The following is a 24,777-nucleotide window of genomic DNA, read 5'->3' on the forward strand; positions in this document are numbered from 1 at the left end:
TTCATTGTAAGTGTATTGTGGCAAACAGCCAGAAGGGCTGTTTTTTGCTTCTAATAATCCATTTGATATTGCGTGTAGACTAACTGAGCTGATAAAAGGCACAAATACAAATGTGACAACAGGTAAGTGTTATACTACAAACTGGCTCTCTCTCTGTTGCAAAACAAAATCACTTGTGTAGGAAAGACTAATAAAGGATAAAAACAAACACCATCTGAGTTTTTGCCCAACAAGAACAGAGAAACCAGTTCTGCAGATTACTATCACACTGTATGTGCCTAAACATAACAAATCCGTTGTACTCATTTCCAAAGGCACAATGAAGGAACAGTAGATGAGGCCACTAAGAAATCTCACATAAAATTTAGATTCTAATAAAACAAAGGGTGGAGTTGATACTGTTGACCAAATGTACAATAAATATTCAGTAACACGAGTCACAAGAAGATGGGCTATGGCTATATGGTATTCAATGTTGAACATGACTGGGTATCAAGGCTCAAATGTTATTTCAAGCAAATGGAAAGAACAAGAAACATCCATGTCAAGTTTTTTTAAAGAACCTTTCTTTTCAACTCATGAAGTCACATCTTATTGGAAGATCAGCAATACCAGGTCTACTACCTGATGTTAACTTGTATCTGTGTCATTAGAAAGTTCAAGAGCTGCATATGCAACATCAACCAGTGAAGGAAAAAGGTAGATGTGAAATTTGTGGAAGGGCAAAGAATAGCTCCACAACAATAAGATTAGTTTGTATTTATTTTTTCTGCAGAAGTCATTCTCAAACAGCAGTTTTCTGTGGAAAATGCTGTGATTATTCACCCGAGATTGAAAGCAATTAATTTACAAGTAATTTATTGTTGTGTATTAAATTAGATTTGTAACCTATATGGGACCATTGTTATGCATAGCTTAAAAGTTATCTGCAATTGCTTTATGAAGCAATGTAAATTACTGCAATAAATAATAAAGTAAAGGACATTTATCATCACTGTGTTCATAATATGCCATGCGCCCGCTCCTGTACCATTAAAGAGCATACCTGCTCTAGGGTTAAAAGGATGATCAAGCCATCTAGGTACTGAGGGGCTTGGCCATAGTGGAAGGGCCAGTGGGTTGTCAGCGAGATGTTGGTGGCCATTGGGAGGCTAAATCGACCAACACCAGCCACAGTTGACACCACAACACTGATGGGCTCCACCAAAGAGAAGAAGAAGATGTCCAGGAGAGTGGAAATTGGGCTGCGGGTGGTGGTCACACTGTAGACTATGAAAAGAAATGCATCCATGACATGAACACTCCAAAGGAAACAAGCTGGCTAAGGCAGTGGTGCTGGTGGCATAGAAGGATGAATTGGATTGGAAACTTGTACAGAAATGAGCACTGGAAGAAGAATAGAACACCTGTGCACAGATGAGCCACAGAAAAGGAAACGTGTGATGATTGACACAAAAATTGAGAATTGTAGCAAATGATGCCGTGCTGGTGGCAAAAGGGACCATGCAGGTAACAAACATGTGCACTGAGTAGGCACTAAAATGGATCTGAAAACCTATGTGTGTTGGAGCAGGGAAGGGACCATGCTGGCAGCAGAAGAAGCCACACCAACAGCAGAATGAGCCGTGCTAGTGGTGGACTGGAAAAACCATGCTGATGGCAAAAAAGGAAAAGCCGTACCAGCAGCACAAGGAAAGAGCTGTGCCGGTAGCAGAAAGGAAGAACTATGCTAGTTGCTGAAGGGCATAGCTGTGCCAGCAGCAGAATGGAAAAGCTGTGCCAGCAGCGATATGGGAGAGCTATGCCAGTGGCAGAAAGAGAAAGCCATTCCAGTGCCTATCAGAAAGTGTGGTATAAAACATGGCAGTGTTGGTGCAGGCAGACTCAGCAACAGAAGGGAAAATCTGTGTCGGCAGCAATATGGAAAAGCTATGCCAGTGGCAGAAAGAAAAATCCATTCTTGTGCCAGAAGGGAAGAGACATGCCAGTGGCGAAAGGACGATCAGGGGTTGGTTGCAGGCAGAGCATTCCCAAATGCTGAGAATGTGAGTTCAAAACCCCTGGAGTGAAGGTGGTGATAGGATCATACATGAAGATGTGGGGAATGCCTATCAGAAAGTGTGGTATAAAACATGGCAGTGTTGGTGCAGGCAGACTCAGGCTGGCCTGTGATGTTACAAAAAAAAAAAAAAAATTCGAGAAACATTTGTAACTGAGCCTTGATTACTATTTCAGTGCTATCAACCATCTACCAACAGTAACTAGCACCTGTGTACTAGAACACTGATGGAAGAGCCATTTCACAACACAACTGCTTTCATTTGTAGGATTGCCCACATCACAACACATAAACATTTTCGGACATTAGATCTTGCATGTTCACTCATATAATGTGCAGAAAACTTATTGCTTTATGGTGTACCTTAATTCTGTAATACACAAAATATTATTTTTCAATTAGTTTGTGCCATAAAGAAGGACAAAAAGTCAAATATATAAAAACACACTGAAACTCATTTGGCAATTTCTCTTCACTGTCAGGGTGAGCCTGGGCCCCCTGGGCCCACAGGACCTCCTGGACCAGTGGGACCAAGAGGTCTTCCTGGTCCAAGAGGAGAGAAGGGTGAGACTGGCCCAATGGGTTTCCCTGGAGAGCCTGGGCGAGATGGTCAGAGGGGGTTGCCAGGACCTGCAGCACCTAAAGGTAAGCATACAGTTAGTTGTGCCTAATTTGTTGTGAAATGAATATTGTTTAGAACAGGTGGCTACAGCATGGTGGCTACAACATGTAATGTTGACAGCCAACACAACCTTTCATCTGTGCTCAGTTATTATTTAATCTCCATTACAATCTCATTTCTTTTGGTTCATCTCAGTGTTTTGTTTGTTAATGTGGTCTTCAGTCTGGAGACAGGTTTGATCCAGGCAAATCTCTTCATTTCTGCAGAACTATTGTGACTGTTTTCTGTGTTCAAGCCTCAGTCTCCCTCTACAACATTCATCAGGATGTGTTCTGTCAGCTTACCCCTTCTCTTAAATAAGTTGTGCCATAAAGCTCTTCTTTTCATTAGTTATCCAATCTAGCTTTATAATCTTCAACACACTTCTGAAACACCATTTCAAAAGCTTCTACTCTCTTCTTGTCTGTGCTGTTATTTGTCCCCATATCACTTCTAAATAAGGGTACACTCCTACACGCCAGTCAGTTACTTTTAGGAAAGACGTTCTAATATTAAATTTATATTCAGTGTTAACATATTTCTCTTTATCACTCTCTTCTCAGCTACTGCCTCCCTTTAATGTTCCCCACCTTACAACTGCATCATAGAATTATAAATTTGCTTTTTTGTGAACAGTAAATTACATTCATTAAATTAATGTAAATTGGTACATAGCATGCTACCTGGACTAAATATTACTCCAAAACTGATAAAATGAGTGATAAGACAATATTTGGTTTAATTTACTCTGTGTTAAGTACAATGTAACATAGGACAGTAAGCTGGCGCAAGCAAGTTCAGAACTATACTGAGTCTAACAAAATAAAAAATTCCTTTGTATACAGTTAAAACCAATTAAGAACACTAACAAGATAAATACAATTAAAAATAGTTAAGAATGAAGATTCCCTTTTGCTGGAGCCTGAATATTTGCTGTATGAATATTACTGTCACATACACCTTGATAATGGAATCTCAGGCCATCAGCTCGTACAGGGCACAAGAAATAGTTTAGAAACTAACCTGAAACAGCTTGGTATTAGAAACAGAAAACAACCATGGTTTTTATTAATAACAAACACTACTGCTAGTGCAGCTGACCAGAACAACAGTAGTGCTAATCATAACATACAAAATCTAGCAAGCCCACTGACCATACGTGCAGATGGCCCTGTATCAACAAGCCAATTCTCAACTCATGGCCTGGCCACTGAGCAAACCCCTCAGTCCTCATTGCTCTGCCCACGCTACCTGGCACACAGTGCATGGCCAGATAAACACTTCAAAACCAGAGAGACGAGCCCCACTTTCAAACAGCAAAGTACAGGAAGTGGTACCAACATAGAGGGCTAAGTCAAAATAGTGCTAGATGAGTTTAGCCAAGATGAAACATGCATGAACAAATTCTATCAAGCATGAATGTCATGGTCGCATTGTACATGTAAGCCAAGGAATTCCTCAGTGTTAGCCTATTCATGACAAAAACATTGTCACAAATCAGTGCCACAGATAAATTTTATGACATCTCTGTGTGCAGCACTACTGTACAGGGCCACAATTCGACGATAAAAGTATAATCAACAGTGTGGCATCTCTAGAAGCATTTTACATTCAGTATGAGAGTCGATGGTATGGTAGAGAATCTTAGACATATTGTCTCATCACCTTTTCTCAGTACTTGTAACTTTGACATTATTCTGGAACTAGAAGAGCAGCTGTGGAACACACAAGTGTTACACACTAACAAATTACATTATACCAATGATGCTGATCATTCGCCATCATTTATCATTTGGTTTGGCATTGGCATTGACCATGTTTGACAGATAAAAATTATTGGATATAAGATTCGCCTGTTATGCATAACATTGTTTTTCATATATATATATATAAACATACATTAGCACATTTGAGCTTTCTTTATTTAAATCTGTAAAATTTGAACTTGTTTTAAGTGATAATGAATGTACATAAATTAAGTTTAAAACAATTTTTGTTGTCATTGTCCTTACCTTTTTGTTACATTATATGGTTTTGTAGGATCTTCTGCACATTATTGTGTACATACTGGTTGTCATTTGCTACTAAATTTTCTTTATGTGAATTTGGTTGGCCAGTTAATACATTACTTTTTACCTAAACATAATGTTGTTGTGCTAAGATATTTGACAATTGTAATTATGATTACTTACGCATAGCTCTCGCAAATCCTTTTTCATTGCATTCCCATGAGTTGTTGCAAAGCACACACAAACACTGCAGGTATTTTGCAGAACATCTGCAGAATTATCCAATAAATTCACCATTATTGCTGAAGACATGAAAAGTAATTTGATGGATATTAAACTTTTGGAAGGTACTTTTGAATTCATTTTTTATAATGAACAATGGTTTCTGTACACATTCCTGTTTTTCCTGTTGACAAAGTGAACTGATCATCACCATTCCATGATGACAAATGAACAGACTTATACCCAATAAAATGAACCTTTGTACCTCTAAAAATATTACAACACTTAATTTTGTATGACATAAGTATGGTTTTCTTTTTCTTTTAAGTCAATTATTATGATGTTTACATTATCTTATTGGGATGTAGCATTACAAACTTTACCCTCTTGGCCCTTTCTATTTTCTTACCAAAAATAACATATATCAAATTTTGAGACTTCTTACTGCTCTTTCTGTCACTATCACCTAAATTTTTCAACTACTTTCCCTTTTTTAAAAGATTTCAATTGATTTTCAGATTTTCTAATGTAATTTACAAAACTATGACCAAGTACAATCGTGTAACTGAGAAAGTGCTATTACCTAACATTGAAGATAATATAAGATAACATGATATTTTTTGTTTGCCAGGAGCAAAAGGAGAGCCAGGAATTCCACAAATTGGGCCACCTGGACCACCTGGACCCAGAGGACTGAAGGGTGAGAAGGGTCTTCAAGGACCACCAGGGAAGACCGGGACTCCTGGACTCCAAGGTAATAATCAGGATAAGGTCAGGTCTGCAACTGTCTTCATATTACAGAAAGAAATTACGCTGTAGATATAATCAAAAAGTAATGGACTGAAGTCTGAAAATTTACTGGGAAACTGGAAAGTGTATCAAAAAATAAGTTGATCGGGCAATTAAAGGTAAGGGCCAAGTATTCCACAGAAACTAACATGTAATAGACCTCTTCAACAATGTCATCATAAACATAATTGAGAAGTGAGGTGCTGTCAGGCCAAAATAAATAAACAAACATTGCAGTATATGTGAGACAAGCATGCATTGTTAGCCATCCCAAGCAGAAGAATACTTTGTTGGTGCTCCATGATTTTTGCTGTTTTGAGTGGGATAAACTGTTGTGTTCAACACTGGTATAATAATTTAGAAGGAATCTTAAGTTCATCCAAGTAAAATATCTGCACATATCACATGTTTATTTACATATACCAGGTTGTCAGAAACAGTATGAAAAGCTTGTAAGGGTGTTGAAGCATAGGCTGTGCTGAGAAATAGTTGTTAAGAAAAAAGTTTGATATATTGCATTATTTATGAGTTAATTAGGATTGAAGTTAGCCAATCAGGCCATTGCACATGCAAATTCCAGCAGCTCATGAGATACAATTAGTGTCAGTTATTCTCATAGAGTAGATAATAGCACACAACACTGATAAGCCTTTGGCTCAGTTTCGATACTTACTACCATCTGATGTCCAGTTTTTGCACCTCTCTCTGTTTTGGTTTTAGGAAACCAAATGAAGAACACATTTGACAACTCCTTCTCTGGAAGGCCACTTGAATTTGCATGTGCAAAAGCCTGACTTGCTTACTTCAGTACTATTAACTTGGAAACAGCACAACATATTGAATTTTTTTCTTAACAATTATTTCTCAACACAACCTACCTTGCAACACCCGTAAAAATTTTCAGTCTGTTTCTGACCACCCCATACAAGCTGACATCTTGTTTTATCTTTGTGTGAGACAGCATGTGCAAGATAGGTCAAATTACAAATTCTAGATCCTAAGATTTTACTACCTGTGTGTTGTTTTCTCATTAACATTCACTGATTGTGTCAAGGTTTGTGTGTATCATATTATTTTCACATGTTTGCAATTGCTGTACAGGATTCACACCATAATATCAACTGTAAACTACATTGCTACTTCTTAGAAATGTTGGCAGCAGTATCATTTTTCAGTTGAATGTTACATTATAATCCATTGGATATTTATATGCAAAAAGATAAATTGTTGAGTTGTTCCAGTAGCTTATGAGCGCTGTGAGTAACATATTTTGTAGTGAATCAATGACTGTGAGCTACATTCGCATATTCTGCAAACTTTGGTGGCAATATATTTTGGATCATCATTTCCACTAACCACAGTGTAGTACTTATGTAATTAGTGCAACATTTGTGATTTGCTTCTTCAAAGTCAGTGTTTGAAATTTTATGATCCCGACATTATTTGAGTGCTGCAGTGCAATATAGTGTTTTGCTTGTATTTATGTGTCATATCATCTTTGGTTTTCCCATTTGACTTCGATGTATATTGTCACCATTTGTTGCACATTACCACTGTTTTTCACATTGTTGTATGAGTCAGTTAGTGAGTCTAACCTGAACAAAAGTTCAATACACAAACTTATCATTAAGGAGTCAGTAAATTTTACTCCAAGTTTTTCTCTCATTACACAGAAACCACTTTCTTTAGCAGTGTAGTGACAGATCTTAAGGAGACTTGGAATGGAGGTACTGTAAGAGATCTGGAAATTAAAAGAGAATCAGTGAGGTTAGTGTAATGACATTTGTTCAGCATTCAGACAAAATTTGCAACAGCCATAACGAGCCTCACTGTGATTGCTTTTCTCTTGCACATGATCAGTTAGTTTCTGTTCTTAAGCAGTCAGAATTTGCCCTAATGGCCATCAGGCCATAAGAAGCTGCTGAGAATCAGTGTGTTGGATGAACTATGAAGAAACATGTATCAGAGATTTCAAATGTGCCTCAAGTACTAGCCTCTCTCATAGATATTCTCTCTCCCCCAGAAAATATGGGACCAATTACTAATTTACAACTAGACTGTGAATCATGAATCAGTGATAGAGCTGGGAGGAAAGGCAGGGACCAGGGAGAACTCAAGTTTCTATTCTCATCTCTCTCATCAGCACATTTGACATACTGTCTCCCACTGAAATTGAAACAAGGCCGGTGTGACACACTTCCCCTGTAGAAAAGCTTCTTTACACTGTGTCAGGAGGAAGTATACATGAAAGGGAGGGGTCTGTTAATCATTGACAGGTCAAATGTATGGCAAATAATGTTACCCCTTGGCAAAAGGGCAGCAAGGGATGGTAAGGATCACCTTGTGCTCTCGTTGCATATGGCTCAGGACTTTGTTCAACATGTCTAAGAGAACAGGATGCAACCTGTTGTACATTGTGTCACATATAGGAACAAATATCCCTGGTGCCTCATATCAAGGGTCATATTTGGTTCATTTAACCACCTGGCAGAGAAAGTAGGGATGATCAGCATTGCTCATGGAGATTCAGTGTAGCTCACAGTTTGCAATATTGTCCTCAGAACTGATTATGGCTATCTGCTTCTGAGATGAGTGGATTGCTCAAACTAGAGACTCCAAAGGTTCTGAAACAAGTGAGATTGTAATTTCCTGGACTTGCACTATGTAGTTGAGAACTATAGGGTGATCCTAAATGGATCAGGTGTGCATTACCCATCAGACGACACTACCCAGGTAATGGAATGTACATAGGAGTATCTTTGGATTAGGCAGCTCTCCATCCAGCCTAGGTAATGACAGCTGTAAGAGATTCCACGTTTTCAGCATAAGACCCAAAGCACTGCATCCCAAAGAAGAGCCAATTTTAATTCTAATGCTCAACTACCAAAGCATTCACAATAAAGTACCAGGGTTTGAAACAACCCTAAAAAGCAGTGGAGCTCATACACTAGTTACAGAAATCTGTCTGCAACCCAAAATCGACAGCATTAATTTTTGGGGGGGGGGTAAATCTAAGAGTGAATCAAAAGGATAGGCTAATGGGAAATGAAAGCATGACAGCATGCCATGTGGTGCCGTGTCAAATGCTTTCTGGAAATCTAGAAATATGAAATCTGCCTGTTGTCCTTCATCCATAGTTCTCAGTATATCATGTGAGAAAAGGGCAAGCTGAGTTTTGCACAAGCATTGCTTTCTAAAACCATGCTGATTCTTGGACATAATCTTTTCAGTCTCAAGAAAGTTTATTACATTGGAACTGAGAATACAGCAAACAGAAGTTAAGGATGTTGGTCTGTAATTTTGTGGATCCGTTCTTTTATCCTTATTATATATTGGAATCATCTGCACTTTTTTCTAGTCACTTGGGGCTTTGTGGTCGGTGAGAGATTCATGATAAATGCAAGGTAGATAACGGGGCAATTCCATAGTGTACTCTTCGACAAATCGAACTGGGGTTCCATATGGTTCTGGTGATTTATTTCCTTGTTTCTCTACGCAGGTATGGTTATTACTATGTCGTCCTCTGCTACCCGAGTAGCTGCTTCCTTTGTGTAGTGCACCCTTGATCTACCCCACAACCCCATATGATAATGCAGGTCTAAAAATCTGCAGCAAGTCCATCACAGAGTCAACAAAACCTTTGGTTGATACAATTTTGGTAAACATTTTTGGAATACAGTAATCAATAGATTATTATCTTTTAACTAAAGTTCAGTCTTGATCACAACACTTATGTCCTCAATAACATAGGGACCGATTTTGGTTATATTTATATAACCATCTTCAGACCTGTGAATAAATTTTAGAAAATACTAGAAACCCTCCATTTGGCTCCACACCAAAGAACCCCATCAACTATGAGAATGATGCTGCAAACTGCGAACTTTCCTTGCACCCTGTGCATGAGGCCAGCAGTCTTCACCACCTCCAACAGCCACTTGTACGAACTGAGGATCGCCTCAGAACCCATACGACAGGTGTCATTGGTGGCGATGTGAGGCACATCATGCAGATGACTGCATCCTGCACACTTAATAGCCACAGGCAAGGCCACCTCCCCATCTTGGATGAGGCCCCGCAGCAGATATACCGAGTGCACAATGGTCTTTCCTTCCCCTCCCGCAGCCCTGAATGCTATCTACCAAACGGGCTGCATAACATCCCTAACATTGGGCCTTCCAATAACTAGTAAACCCCTTGTCCCCCTGTGCCTATTCAGACCCTGCCGAAGGAGTGGCCACCTGTCCACACACAGGATGAATGGGCAAGGCCAGGCACCCAGTCTCCACATTGGCCCTCCACCTCGACTGACACAAACACGTTATCACCGATCTCTCACCCTACTGTGAGGGAGGATCCATCGAATCAGGTGCACTAGGAGGTGCCTCAGATGCAGAGCCCATGGGCAAAACAAGTTACACCTGAGGTGTCCTATGCGACACACCAAATTCTCTGCCACTGCTACAGTCCAAGGCAGCAACCTGAAGGTGACTGACCATAGCCAAAAGCTCATTCATTTCTGTAACATTCAGAAGGAACCAATTAATGACACAAAGAGCTGTAGCAATACACATAGAGAACTGAGGCTGAATGTAGCTTGGCTAGCCTTAAATAGACAGGAGACCTTGGCAGGATCACACACACACGCACAAACACATGAGTCTGAGGCACCCTCTGTGAACAACATAGCATTGCTGCACATGTGGTCTTTTAAAAGTGTGCACATGTCACTGCAATATCTCTGAGAACCATAGTTTGGTAGCCAAGTAATGATGGAAATATAGTAGATCAAATGGCAGAAAACCGACCTGACCTCTTCAGGACACCTATGTTGAAACTGATATCAGTGACCAAGAGGCAATTTTACCAACAATGATTACTAAACTGCAAAGGATAACTAAAGAAATAGAAATTCACTCCTGGAAATGGAAAAAAGAACACATTGACACCGGTGTGTCAGACCCACCATACTTGCTCCAGACACTGCGAGAGGGCTGTACAAGCAATGATCACACGCACGGCACAGCGGACACACCAGGAACCGCGGTGTTGGCCGTCGAATGGCGCTAGCTGCGCAGCATTTGTGCACCGCCGCCGTCAGTGTCAGCCAGTTTTCCGTGGCATACGGAGCTCCATCGCAGTCTTTAACACTGGTAGCATGCCGCGACAGCGTGGACGTGAACCGTATGTGCAGTTGACGGACTTTGAGCGAGGGCGTATAGTGGGCATGCGGGAGGCCGGGTGGACGTACCGCCGAATTGCTCAACACGTGGGGCGTGAGGTCTCCACAGTACATCGATGTTGTCGCCAGTGGTCGGCGGAAGGTGCACGTGCCAGTCGACCTGGGACCGGACTGCAGCGACGCACGGATGCACGCCAAGACCGTAGGATCCTACGCAGTGCCGTAGGGGACCGCACCGCCACTTCCCAGCAATTTAGGGACACTGTTGCTCCTGGGGTATCGGCGAGGACCATTCGCAACCGTCTCCGTGAAGCTGGGCTACGGTCCCGCACACCGTTAGGCCGTCTTCCGCTCACGCCCCAACATCGTGCAGCCCGCCTCCAGTGGTGTCGCGACAGGCGTGAATGGAGGGACGAATGGAGACGTGTCGTCTTCAGCGATGAGAGTCGCTTCTGCCTTGGTGCCAATGATGGTCGTATGCGTGTTTGGCGCCGTGCAGGTGAGCGCCACAATCAGGACTGCATACGACCGAGGCACACAGGGCCAACACCCGGCATCATGGTGTGGGGAGCGATCTCCTACACTGGCCGTACACCACTGGTGATCGTCGAGGGGACACTGAATAGTGCACGGTACATCCAAACCGTCATCAAACCCATCATTCTACCATTCCTAGACCGGCAAGGGAACTTGCTGTTCCAACAGGACAATGCACGTCCGCATGTATCCCGTGCCACCCAACGTACTCTAGAAGGTGTAAGTCAACTACCCTGGCCAGCAAGATCTCCGGATCTGTCCCCCCATTGAGCATGTTTGGGACTGGATGAAGCGTCATCTCACGCGGTCTGCACGTCCAGCACGAACGCTGGTCCAACTGAGGCGCCAGGTGGAAATGGCATGGCAAGCCGTTCCACAGGACTACATCCAGCATCTCTACGATCGTCTCCATGGGAGAATAGCAGCCTGCATGGCTGCGAAAGATGGATATACACTGTACTAGTGCCGACATTGTGCATGCTCTGTTGCCTGTGTCTATGTGCCTGTGGTTCTGTCAGTGTGATCATGTGATGTATCTGACCCCAGGAATGTGTCAATAAAGTTTCCCCTTCCTGGGACAATGAATTCACGGTGTTCTTATTTCAATTTCCAGGAGTGTATTTATGTGTTCAGAGCAGTAGATAAAGAGGTTGTAGCCTCATATCTCAAAGAGAAACTCAAAACATTTATTCCTGGGCAAAACATTTATTCCTGGGCAGGAGCGTGTAAAGGCACTATAGCTCACATTTGAAAGAATAACTGATAAAGCATTAAATAGATATGTACCTATGAGAACAGTTTGCCATGTGAAGGATCCACCATGGTGTACAGTTGATTTGAGGTTATATGAAATAGAATGATCACATAGGCTCATTTGTAAGTGAAACAACTGGCTGCTTCTTTTCATTGGTAGGAAATTGGGAAAATGCAGTCAGTTTACAGAGGAGATTGTGCACAAAACACTTGTGCATCTCATCTTAGAATATTGCTCTAGGAATAACAGGTGATATTAAGTGCTTAAAAAGAACAGAAAATGGTCAAATGTTTGTTTGACTCACAGGAGAGCATCACAGAAGTGCCTAAAATCTGAGTTGGAAGGATGAAGGAGGAGGTATCAGAGAGAGAAGTACATTGATGAGCACTGTGCTAGTTTCTAACCAGAGATGATAAATGGAGAAAGTGACAAGTAAAGTTAGATTATGAGGAAGAGAGATGGGAAGTTAAATGATTAATACAATTAAACACTAGTATGAAAGTAGAAAGGGAGATGGGGGGAAAACGAAAAACGAGAGAGTTTCAAATGAAGATAAAAAATGTGAAGGAACAGAGTAAGTTATTGATTTAGTAAATGCTACCAAATGATAACAAATACAAAATAGTAAATAAATATTACCAAAATAGAAAATGAAGAGGGATAGAGGGAGAGGGTATCTTAAGGGAGGATGGCGGGATGTGATGGTATGTTGAAGAGGAAACTACCATTTCCAGAGTGCAGGGAAACTAGTACTAGACGATTAGTAAACTAAATCATCCATTCAGTGCAGCAGCTGCTCAGATCCCTTGAGTCATGCTGCAGAACTTTCTCATTAACTGAGTCTGAGAGTACCAATTACACACATTTCTTCTCTGCCCATTCATGCACTCATCCTGTTTAATGATGTTCAGACTGGACTGGAGCAAGGGAGCATTTGCTGTGGAAGGATTGGCTGCCAATGTAGAGGTATTGTTGCCTATTGATTGGCTTTATATGGATCAAGGTTTTGATGTGAGCTTCAGTGAGGAGAAGTTCAATGTCTAAGAAGGTGGGCTTTTGGTTTGAAAAATGACAATTTGTGTTGCCCAACTGTTACTTCATGGTTATCATTGGACAGAAACAGAGTAAATCATTTACCATAAAAAAATGGGATTCCCCAAGGATCCATCCTGGCACCCTTGCTCTTCAATCTGTATACCAGTGGTATGCCAAACACTATGTGCAAAAAGTTTTGCTATGCCAATGACCTTGCCATAACCATACAAACCAGTACACTTGAGGAAGGAAAAAAATATATTGTCTACAGAATTAGAAAGTCTCAATACATATTACAAAGCATGGAGACTCCAACCAAATGCAGCCAGGACACGAGTCCACACATTCCAGTTAAACAATAGAATTTCAAACCAACAGCTCAATGTGAACTTCTTTCAGCAGAGGATCAGACAAAATTTCCAGCCTAAATACTGTGGTGTCATGCTCAACTGGTCTTCAACATATAAAAGACACCTGAAAAACACTAGCATAAAGCTAAAGACACAAAATAACATCATAAAAAACTTGCAGGCACACGCATCCACTCTACGGACTGGAGCTCTGACATTGGTATATACAGTTGCTGAATATGATGCCCCAGTATGGCAACACGATGCTCTTACGAGGAAAACAGGCATCCATCTGAATAAGTCAATGAGAATTATTACAGCTACATTAAAATCCACACCGATCCCCTAGCTGCACACTATCAGTAACATTTCACCACCTGAATTCCAACGTCAAGAAACAACTGATCGAGAATGGAGGAAGCTGCATCATCCCGACAACCCCTAAGACTTCCCAGTTCATACAGTCTTAAATGACCTTCCTCCAGACCGCTTGATGTCATGCACTCCCCTGTGCCATAATAGAAAAGACAATAAGAAGTTTGATCTTAAAGAATAGTGGTGCAAGAGGTGAAATGCTGTAAAAATAAAATGTCAGTGTGTTCAAGATCCATCTGCCAGACTACTAGGATTTGATCTGAAGAGAAGTGAGGGGACATGATGAACAAGATAAGAACAGGTCATGCCAGGTGCAATGCTATGATGCTGCTCCCTCCACTGACAGTTGACTTCATTCAATAGTTGTTGAACTATGATTAAATATCTATTTTAATAACAGTCCTAATTTTATAGTGTAAATGCCCTCCTTTTAGTATTATTGAGTTATTAACTTTAAGAATCTGAACCTATTAGATTTGTGATTAAATTCTTAACTGTGTATTGTAAACTGTATATATTTCTCAATATTTGCTGTTGTTCACAAACAATAAATAAATAACTTTGATTAATTCCACATCCCTGAAGGATCACTATGAACCAGTTTAGAAAACACAATGAGTAAACTAAAGTTGATTATTGAATTCATAGTGCATATTCCAGAAATGTCATGATTCAGTAACTTTTAGAAGTCTGTAATGGTATGTGCAACTGCTTTATATTTCAGGGCTGCAAGGTTTTCCTGGAGAAAAGGGAGATCAAGGCATTCCTGGTCTGAATGGTCTTCCAGGACAGACAGGTCAGAAGGGAGAGCCAGGTCCAATAGGGCCCCCAGGTCCTCCAGGAATACCTGGTCGTCCTGGAATGGATGGCCCAAAAGGTGAAGTGCTGTTATCTTATAGAGAACAATAAATAAATAAAATACATTAATGTATACATGTTTTGCTCTGGTAAGTAAGGTATTATTTCACTTGTAAATATGTGGTAAATATGTGTGATGTCTTCCTATAAATGAGTTTGTAGATGACTGATGTGCCTGATCCATAAAACACACAGACACACACATTCTGCTTCTGAGATTTTAAGTAAATACAAGAGGACCAGTTGTCAATTTATCATTCTTCCTCGGGATTACTCTCAGCTTTCTTCTAGTATACTAAACAACTACATCATAAAATCTATGTTCTTTGAAGAGCTGATACAAGAAGAGTGGTTCATCCCAAAATTGGATGGTCAAGGCCACATGTTTCCCAGTAATAATAATTTTACCTGGCTCATCAGCTGAATTGCAAGTCTTTCTATCAGATGACACTTTAGTGACTTGTGTGTCCCTGATCTAATCCAGTTATCCAACTAGGGAAAGGAAACTTGCATGCAGATTATCATGTTGATCCATGTGATTCCCCACATTGCTGAAAGGCAAAGGCTAGATTAAAGGCAGACTGAAAAATTCTGGCCTGACCAGGATTCAATCCCATGAGCTCTTGGTTTCCAAGCATGCACTTTCTCACTAGACCATCAGGCCCAACTCCAATGCAGTGACTACCTTGGATTATTTTGAAGTACAATACAATCTTGTGATAACAATGACTAGCCATAAGGATCACATACCCAGTCCACAAGAATTAATGCTGAGCTATCACGGCTGCAGAAGTCAATTAGAAAAGTGATACATACTAACCAGTCAATTTTGTGATGTCGTAATTGAGGTAGGGACACACAGATCTCATCAGATTGCCATTTTTTCTTTCTTTTTTTATATCTTATTGTCATTTCATTCCCTCAAGAGTGGGGTTGACAGATAGCCAAATGTGACTGCTCTCAATCAGTAAAGGTTCTTAAAATGTAATGTGGTTAAAAGCACATAAAAGATGAAAAGCATACAAATGATATGACTGTATCAGATGATTATCATGCTAAAATGATGACTCCTAAGTGGAAGTTATGGTGTTGATATTATGTTGATTGATAATGGTGGGATGGCTGGAGTATGATGTTTGGGAGCTGGATAATCAGTTCCAGGTAGCTGTGTGGGTCAAATGAGATTTTTAGGACATGATGAAAGTAGAAACTAAAAGTGGGGCATATGTGAGGAACTGATGTACGAGTTGGAAACTGAAAAATTTGAGGTTTTATTTTGAGGGTTGGGATAAGGGAATGGAATCTGGCTTACTTGTGATGGGGATTCAGTGCGGCAGAATAGGGATGCTATGTATGGTAGGTGGACAGATAATCTCACCATTGCTGGAGATAACAAACAGCTCTTTCAGAGATGGAATCTTACCAGAAAAACTGAAGATGAAGCAGATGGTACCAGTATACAACAAAGGGGATAGGGATGACCTCAATAACTACAGATCAGATTCACTGATATCAGGTTTCTCAAAAATCCTGGAAATGCTTGTATATAATGGAGAAGTTGATTTTCTAGACAAATACAACTTTCTTGTACCATCACAGCATAGTTTCAGAAAGAATAACTATGTGGAATCAGCGATTGCTAGTCTGAAAGAATATATTATACAGTCCTTAGATAATAAACAAGTTGTATCTGCAATGTTTCTGGATCTCTCCAAAGCATTTGACACTATTGGCCATGAAATATGGATAAGAAAATTGGAAAACTATGATATTGGAGGGCAAGCAGGTGAATGGATAGAATCATACTTATGCAACAGGAATGTATCAATAGAGAATGCATATCAGTCAGAAACTAAAGCCATCAAATATGGAGCCACAGGGGTATGTAATTGGCCCATTGCTGTTTAATCTTTAACTCAATGACATAGCAGTACTCAGCAATGACCAAAATGTTGTACAGCTTGAGAGAGGAGCATAGATATCTCCAAACACCACAGCTCAGTGGCTCCTGGAAAATGAAGTTCTTATAAACCTACAGAGACTATGTATGCTTCTATGCACAGTCTACCATGGACTGTTCAAACCATACCTGCAGTATGGAGTAGTAGTGTGGGGAAACTCAAACATTTGAGAAATAAAAAGGGTGTTCACTTTGGAGGGGGTGGGGGGGGTGGGGGGGGGCGGAAGAGCAATCAGGTTCGTATTAAGAAGAAAGACTTCTGAAACATGCAGAAAGTGCTTCAAAAGACTAAGCAGATTAACTTTTACATCCTTGTAGATATATAAAACTATAATATGTGTCACTAAAGATAGTGCAGAGTGAAAAATGATATATGAAGCATACCCCACCGACTGACAATACTTGAAAAAAGACACATGGACTCAGGTATCTCAGTACTAAGAAGTCTGCCTAAAAACTGCATGATAATGTACATGACACTAAGTTTTCAAAGAATCACAAAGACTGTGTGGTGGAAAGGGAATTCACTGTTGAAGAGTATTTATCACATTAAATTTGTGTGATTGTTACTTGTAAACAATGATGTTAGAATATAAGAAAAATGGTTAATAAGTATGTGACGAATGCTTTCTATTTTTAATTTGTCCTGTATTACATGTACATTCACTGTACACCATGTAATCCTACAGGATCATATAAAATTCAATGCAGTTCAATTTAACAGCAGTCTGCGTAGTTGCTGTAGCCAGCTACTGTGTTTGTTGATTAACAGTTTCAGTCTTGAGATTTGCTGAAACTGCTGTTGACTGTTATATTTTAACAGGATTGCAGTGCAAATTATGGAAACACATATTTTGTGAAAAGTTGTTTGTGTTCATGGCTGTACAACTAAGTACATAACAATCTTGAAATGGCTTTTTTACAACAAGACAGCATAGGTAATTGCAAAAGGTATTATTGCAGAACCTTTTAAGCTCAAGACTGCTGTGAAACAGGGAAAGATGATGGTGACAACTGTATTCTACACCTCCCTCTCAACCACATTAAAGTCTATATTCATACAAGAAAAATATTTCCATGCGACTAGGGTAGGAAACTTTTCATCCTTAACATGCTTACAGCAAAATGGAACTGACAATAACATTTACCTAAGGCTCCAGTATTTCGATGACAAGGTCACATTACATAGTTTGAGCCAGAACTAAAAACAAGTCCAAACGTGTAGCCTATACCAAGGATTATAACAAGTTAGGATTCCAGCAAAATTATGAAAAAGACTAAAATTGTACATGTAGTAGCCCCAGGAATCCATGGCCAAGCATCTAGTACAACCATTACTCTACTCAAAACGTTGACTACTTTAATTAAATGGAAAGCAAGGTCTCTTCCAAATCAAATATTGATGTTGAGAGTCAACACAGTATCAGTTACACCAGGGCAGCATTTGGAAGGCTGACTGTGAGAGTGTTTAAAATATATAAATATAGTATCTGTTTAATATATCTTATGATTTTAAGCTGTTATTTCATGGCCTTTCTTTAGTTAGATAGTTTTGTATTATTATATTTGTAACAGCACATTTCTGGTTCGTATAACTATTTCATAAAAACAATAGTTCATTATGAAGTCTCATTATTGACAAAATATACAGTAAATTGTTGAAAAAAGTTCTTATTAACAATATGGAACTATTTCTTTCATAGGACAACCCGGTTTGGTTGGAGAACCTGGAAGAATGGGAATTACTGGGTTCCCTGGCATGAAAGGAGACAGAGGTGCACCCGGAATAGATGGTCCAAAAGGATTCCCAGGGCGTAGCGGACCACCAGGTAACAAACTAAGAGTTGTTTTAGGCAAATTCAGCAATGATTCTAATATTTGTTGTTTTTTATGGTTAAATTAGTATCTCAAGAACAATAGTTCAATAATGTAGTCCGTGGTTCTGAAGACTACAAGATTACCTTTCTACATTCCAGTGGAGGTAACAAAAGAAAAAAAAAGTGTATTAATCCTTCAAACTGGTAGTTTCATTCTCATGCCTATTTATTGGTGGTACTTTATGTGAGTGGCCGATAAAATGAATGTAGTGTTTTCGCACAGGAATCATGTGCCCAAAAGCATTTGTATTTTAACAATAGAACATCACTATCTTTAAAGCACAAGAAAGCTATCCTTTGTGATGGGATTTATGAAAAACAATATAGGAATGACTAAATGAATGAATGAACAGAGTCCTTCACTGCAGTTCTTGCAGTAAGAGAAGTTTTCTCTCTGATATACACCTTGCTGGTTAAGTATGCCAAAAGTGGCAATGTCAAATACTGAATATGGTACCTGTATCTCACAAAAATGCATATGTCTGTCAGGTGCTCCTGGAAGTCCAGGAATGGATGGAATACCTGGCCCCAAAGGAGATAAAGGTGACTATGGTCCTCCTGGATTCCCAGGGCTTCCTGGTGATGTGGGACCACCAGGCCCACCAGGTATTGTGGGTCAGAAAGGTAATCAAGGACTGCCAGGGCCAGCAGGACTACCTGGTCCAGCTGGACCCACCGGACCAAAGGGCGATGTTGGTCCTGCAGGCATACCGGTAAGTTCACACATTACTGTAACTAAAGCACCTTAAGACATAATTTATATAAGTTCTCACAAGATACTGAGCATAATTTGGTAAGTAAAATTACTGAAATGGCATAGGATGTTGTAACCACCCAACTACCATGAGAATAGCTCAAATTATTATTTTTATTTGTGTATTGCTTCTTCTTGAAAATGGAGTGCATCACAAATTCTGTGAATGTAGTAGTAGAATCATACAAAACTGTGAAATTTGTGCATATCTTGTCTGTCCATAATCCCTTCAACAAAGCACATTAACTATCTGCTGGCTCTGATTCCCAATAGCCTGGATTTTTGCAAATAGGCAAAATTTTGGCATTCTGATAAAGAAAAGACATACCCAGATCTTATAATTTTCACTTTGGTTCAATAAACTCCAAGTAATTTTAACAACTTTTACAAAACTGGACTAACATTTATTTGACAATCTCTTTAGATTAACAAAACTGCCTTTTTCTGTCAGATGCACAACTGTAAATGTAAACAGAAATGTAATGATGGACTATTTACAAAATATTATTAAAATGTTTATGTAACTTAACTTAGAATTAACAGTTATGAGTTCACAGAAGCTTAGGTACAACGTTAAGCTTTACAAACTGGCAAAAAAAAAAAAAATAAATAAATAAAAAAAATAAAAAAAATTTTAATAAATGGAATTAGTAAACATTAGTTCCGAATAACTTTACATGACTTTTTATTATTTAGTTATTTTTAATTAGTAACATTTATGGTGTAATTTAACATTCAACAGATTTATGTAGTGCTCTTGCTTTTATTCAGAATAATGTAAATGTTCAAAATCTGCCTGAGTTAACTTAACAAATAAATAGATCTTTTATGTAACTGAATAATAATTACATTCTTCATAGTATTTTTGAGTGTAATCAAACATGGATCAGCTATTTTACAAGACATGTACATCCTATACTCAAATTTGTGTTTCTCCGTCTGTTACATTCTATCTCTCTGGAATTTCATGCATGAAACTTGTCATTGATCAAGGTGTGTTTGGTGGATTATTCATCAAAATAGTCATGAAGGAAGTCATTTATTGTGATCATTTGAGTTATAATCTGAATTTTACTATGAACAATATCAGATCAAGATTCAGAAATTCAGACAATCAACAAATCAAAGAAACAGTCTTTCAAAAGGATAATATAACAAGTGAATCTACATAATTTTAATAACATAACTCGTCTCACTACATTTTTCACAGACTTCCCTTACTAGCTCAAAATATTCTTCCCAGTTTTTCCAATAATTAAAACATCGTCAACATAAATAGTTAATTTGGTAAGCAGTTCTTTCCTCAAAATGGAGTCCAATGCACATAAAAATTCAGCAACAGAAATTTTATGTGCACAAAGCACAACATGATATTGGTGGCTTCTAACACCCCCCCCCCCCCCCCCCCCCAACAAAAGAAAACAGTATATTTTCTAGAACAGTCTCTGGTTGAATTTGGTGAAATCCAGATGTGTGATTTAAACTAGTCTTGAATTTAATATGCTCAAAGGTATATAGTAACCCATGAATATTTTCATAATGATCAGTTTCTCACTCTAAATATTTATGTATAAGTCTAGAATCGAGAATAGGTCTTGCGCCCCCATCTTCATTTGAGACAACAAGATGGTTATTGTACTCACTTCCATTCTATTGTATTATCCCCCATCTTTCCATTTTTTTGCAGCACTCTCTCTAGAGCTTCTCTTTTTGAGAATGGGACACCATATGGCCTAACAAAAAAATGGTTCGTACGCTTTCAGCTTTAACCTTCGATCAAAGCTTTTAACTTTTCCTGTTTTTTGTTGAAAATGTAACAATATTTTCCACAGCAATTCCCTTTATTTCAGCTTCTGGTATGAGTTCAACTTTTCTGCTTCCTTTAATTTTCCCTCAACTATACTAATACACTACTACTCAATTAGCTTATCTTCCCAAAATAATGTTTTCTCTTAAATCTGAAATTACTATGCAACTTTTTTAAAATTTTGTTTCCAGAACAGTACATGATAAAAATACTTATTTCTTCATAGTTTTACTATATCTCCCAGTACACTCTCACTATAGGCACTTCAATAAAGGCAGGACTGTGTTTAATTTCATCCCTCAATTTTTCAGAAATCGCAGAGATTCAACTACCAGTTACCTTTACAACTTTCTTTTTGTACGTAAATTTGAGGACTTCCATATGGCTCACATTCCTTTCCATGATCCCTTTCATATTAAAGATCTTTTTAGTTTCCCTAAAACCCACATTCTTTACTTTGTCTTTCTCTGCCAATCTCTCCCCTTCTCTCTAATTTAACTCTTAGCAGTATCTGGTTCAACTTCACTTATAAAGTTCTCATTAACAGACTGACTATTGTCTACAGCTTCCTCCCCATTTTCAAATCTGTTACTCATCTGTTCCCAAAAAATTAGAATGCATTTTCTCACAAATTTCCTCTAACTGTGCACTGACTTTTTCTGTTATCATTAAAATTACCCCCCCCCCCCCCCCCCCCCACTACCAGCAAAATGCCATAACATGTGTTTTCTCACATTCTTCATTTTCCTCCTTTTGTTTGATTAGCTACTAATGTTAACTGGCAAATTCTGATTCTCACGAATATCTCTTTCAGTAACCTGCCTTTATCACCCATTTTCACCAACATTTTCTAATTATTGTCTTCTACTGATTCTTCTTTAACTGCAACATAAATCATTCCACCAAGTTCTTCATCACACTTTTAATCATTATCTTCACTAACAATCTTATCATCAGTTACATTACAGTTAAATGGTAGAGTTTCTTCACTCTCAAGTACACAATCGTAAGACTCACCAGTTACAATATCAGATTCAGCAAAATTACTTTTCACTTCTGTTTCCTCATCATCCATTAACTTATTTATTCCCAACTCATCATAATTGTTATTTATCATTTCCTCCTTCAACTGCGAAATTTTATTTTCTGATTGCCTGAAAAAATTTGTGAGTTTCCCTGCAGCCAACTCAACCTCTTCATTATATATATAATTAGGATTTCTGTCATCTGTAATACTATCATTATTGCTTTCCAAAATTATTTATTAAAATTCTTCCTGTTCATCTGATATGCTCTTTGTGTTTCTTTCATAAAATCGTGAATTCTTTTAAAATTACTAACCTTATTTTGATGCATGTTCGTCACCGCAAACTGACATGCTCCCAATGGAATGATGATCAGTTTCCCTGCATATTTCTTCCATTATCCATCTCCTATTATCTTTTGAACTGTGTTTTCCTTTCCAGGGTCTACCACTGTTTTAAAATTACATTATTATTTCTTTTATTTCATTTAAAATCTCTTCTGTTCACACCTGTCATATATATGATGGGGGTGGTTATTAGCAATTGATTTTAATATTTTCACTTTGTCTTCTAAATTTTGCTTAGTCTGAACAATCTATGGCCTAAAATTCAGATTTTTCTGTTTCATAACATCATAAATAATTTCAAAAGTCTTTGCAGTATTTTCTATTTCTTTTGATAGGGTTAAGAGTGAATTCCATATTTTCAATTTTTGATTCAACTACAGTCACCCAAGGACCTTTTTTGGCCCTGATTCTATAGTAAATTTTATTTTAATAAGTTTCTCTTTTAATTCCATGATCTGAACACTTGCTTTTGCTGTTTGACTATCTAAATCACATTTTACTATACTTTTCGAGTTACATTTTTGATTTTGTTGCCCAGTTCACTGCTCAGATTTTCTCTTGATATATCTATTTTGACACTGTTTTCCATTATTTCGCAGCTTTATTCAAACTTTAATTAACCTTTTGAAAACTCATTTTTTTTTTTCATCTGATAACCCAGTTCACCTAGCTCACTTTTTAGTTCAAGATTCAATTGTGTTATTTTGCTACTCAATCACTTCTCAAATCTATTCTGAGTTCATTTCTTAAATTTTTCATTTCCTTATTGTATGTGTGATCATTGCATTCCCACCTGAAAATAAACTTCTGAATCCTTGTTCAAATCTTCAATTGTCCTCTCTCATAAAGTCTGTAAACAGTTCCTTTTTTTATAATTTTGTTATTTTTTTAGTTCAACTAAAAACAATAACTCAATTCATGGATTTCCTGTCATTGCCCTACACACAAAAAACAAATTAAAAAATTGCACTCATCTTTTTTGTCATGCCAGGAAGTAAATAATCAAGTCCTCAATAATGTCCACGCATCACAATGTCCATAACTTAAACTTGCCGTTGAAAGATTTCAGAAAGTTTTGCTAATTCAATTGCTCCATTTTTGCATTCTGCCCGAAACTTTATTAGAATGCCAGTCCAATATTTTAATTATCCCAGCACCACTCCACCAGATACAATGACATACTATCATGAAAACAATTTAAAATATTGCTTTTAATTGTGTATTACTACCTGATAATGAAGCACACCATAAATTCTGTGAGTGCAGCAATAGAATAATACAAAATTGTGAAATTTTTACTTACTAACAATCTGCTTGCTCTGACTTCCAGTAATCCAGAATTTTGCAAATGAGCAAAACCTTGGCTTTCTTTATAGAACATACATGTGGTTTAATGAACTCTGAATAATTTTTAACAAACTTTTACAAAACTGGTTTAACACATACTCGACAACCAATTTAAATTAAAAACTGCCATTCAGTGGTGGCCACAGCCACTGTAGTATAAACAGAAATGTAACAATGGACTACTTATGGACTGTTATTAAAACATATACATGAATAAAATTACTTATGAGTTCACAGAAGTTTAGAAACAATGATAAGCAAATTGGTGGAATATGTTTAACATAAACAGAATTTGTCCAGATATAGTTTCCTATACATTTTTTTAATGGAAAAAATAAACAAATACACTCCTGGAAATTGAAATAAGAACACTGTGAATTCATTGTCCCAGGAAGGGGAAACTTTATTGACACATTCCTGGGGTCAGATACATCACATGATCACATTGACAGAACCACAGGCACATAGACACAGGCAACAGAGCATGCACAATGTCGGCACTAGTACAGTGTATATCTACCTTTCGCAGCAATGCAGGCTGCTATTCTCCCATGGAGACGATCGTAGAGATGCTGGATGTAGTCCTGTGGAATGGCTTGCCATGCCATTTCCACCTGGCGCCTCAGTTGGACCAGCGTTCGTGCTGGACATGCAGACCGCGTGAGACGACGCTTCATCCAGTCCCAAACATGCTCAATGGGGGACAGATCCGGAGATCTTGCTGGCCAGGGTAGTTGACTTACACCTTCTAGAGCACGTTGGGTGGCACGGGATACATGCGGACGTGCATTGTCCTGTTGGAACAGCAAGTTCCCTTGCCGGTCTAGGA

The 24,777-nt window shown here is 38.5% G+C and overlaps 1 protein-coding gene across 1 annotated transcript in view; it reads left to right on the forward strand.

The window, feature by feature from the left end:
• The window catches only part of LOC126191422 (collagen alpha-2(IV) chain), a 254,223-nt gene that overhangs the window by 172,679 nt on the left and 56,767 nt on the right, over positions 1-24,777 (forward strand). Inside the window, exons 16-20 of the mRNA XM_049932293.1 lie at positions 2,542-2,704; positions 5,583-5,705; positions 14,698-14,850; positions 18,495-18,620; positions 19,158-19,381. Coding sequence (XP_049788250.1) covers positions 2,542-2,704; positions 5,583-5,705; positions 14,698-14,850; positions 18,495-18,620; positions 19,158-19,381 — 789 coding nt within the window. The remainder of the gene's footprint in view (positions 1-2,541; positions 2,705-5,582; positions 5,706-14,697; positions 14,851-18,494; positions 18,621-19,157; positions 19,382-24,777) is intronic.

Source organism: Schistocerca cancellata, chromosome 6 (assembly GCF_023864275.1).
Source record: "Schistocerca cancellata isolate TAMUIC-IGC-003103 chromosome 6, iqSchCanc2.1, whole genome shotgun sequence".
In the NCBI taxonomy this organism is placed as follows: Eukaryota; Metazoa; Arthropoda; class Insecta; order Orthoptera; family Acrididae; genus Schistocerca; species Schistocerca cancellata.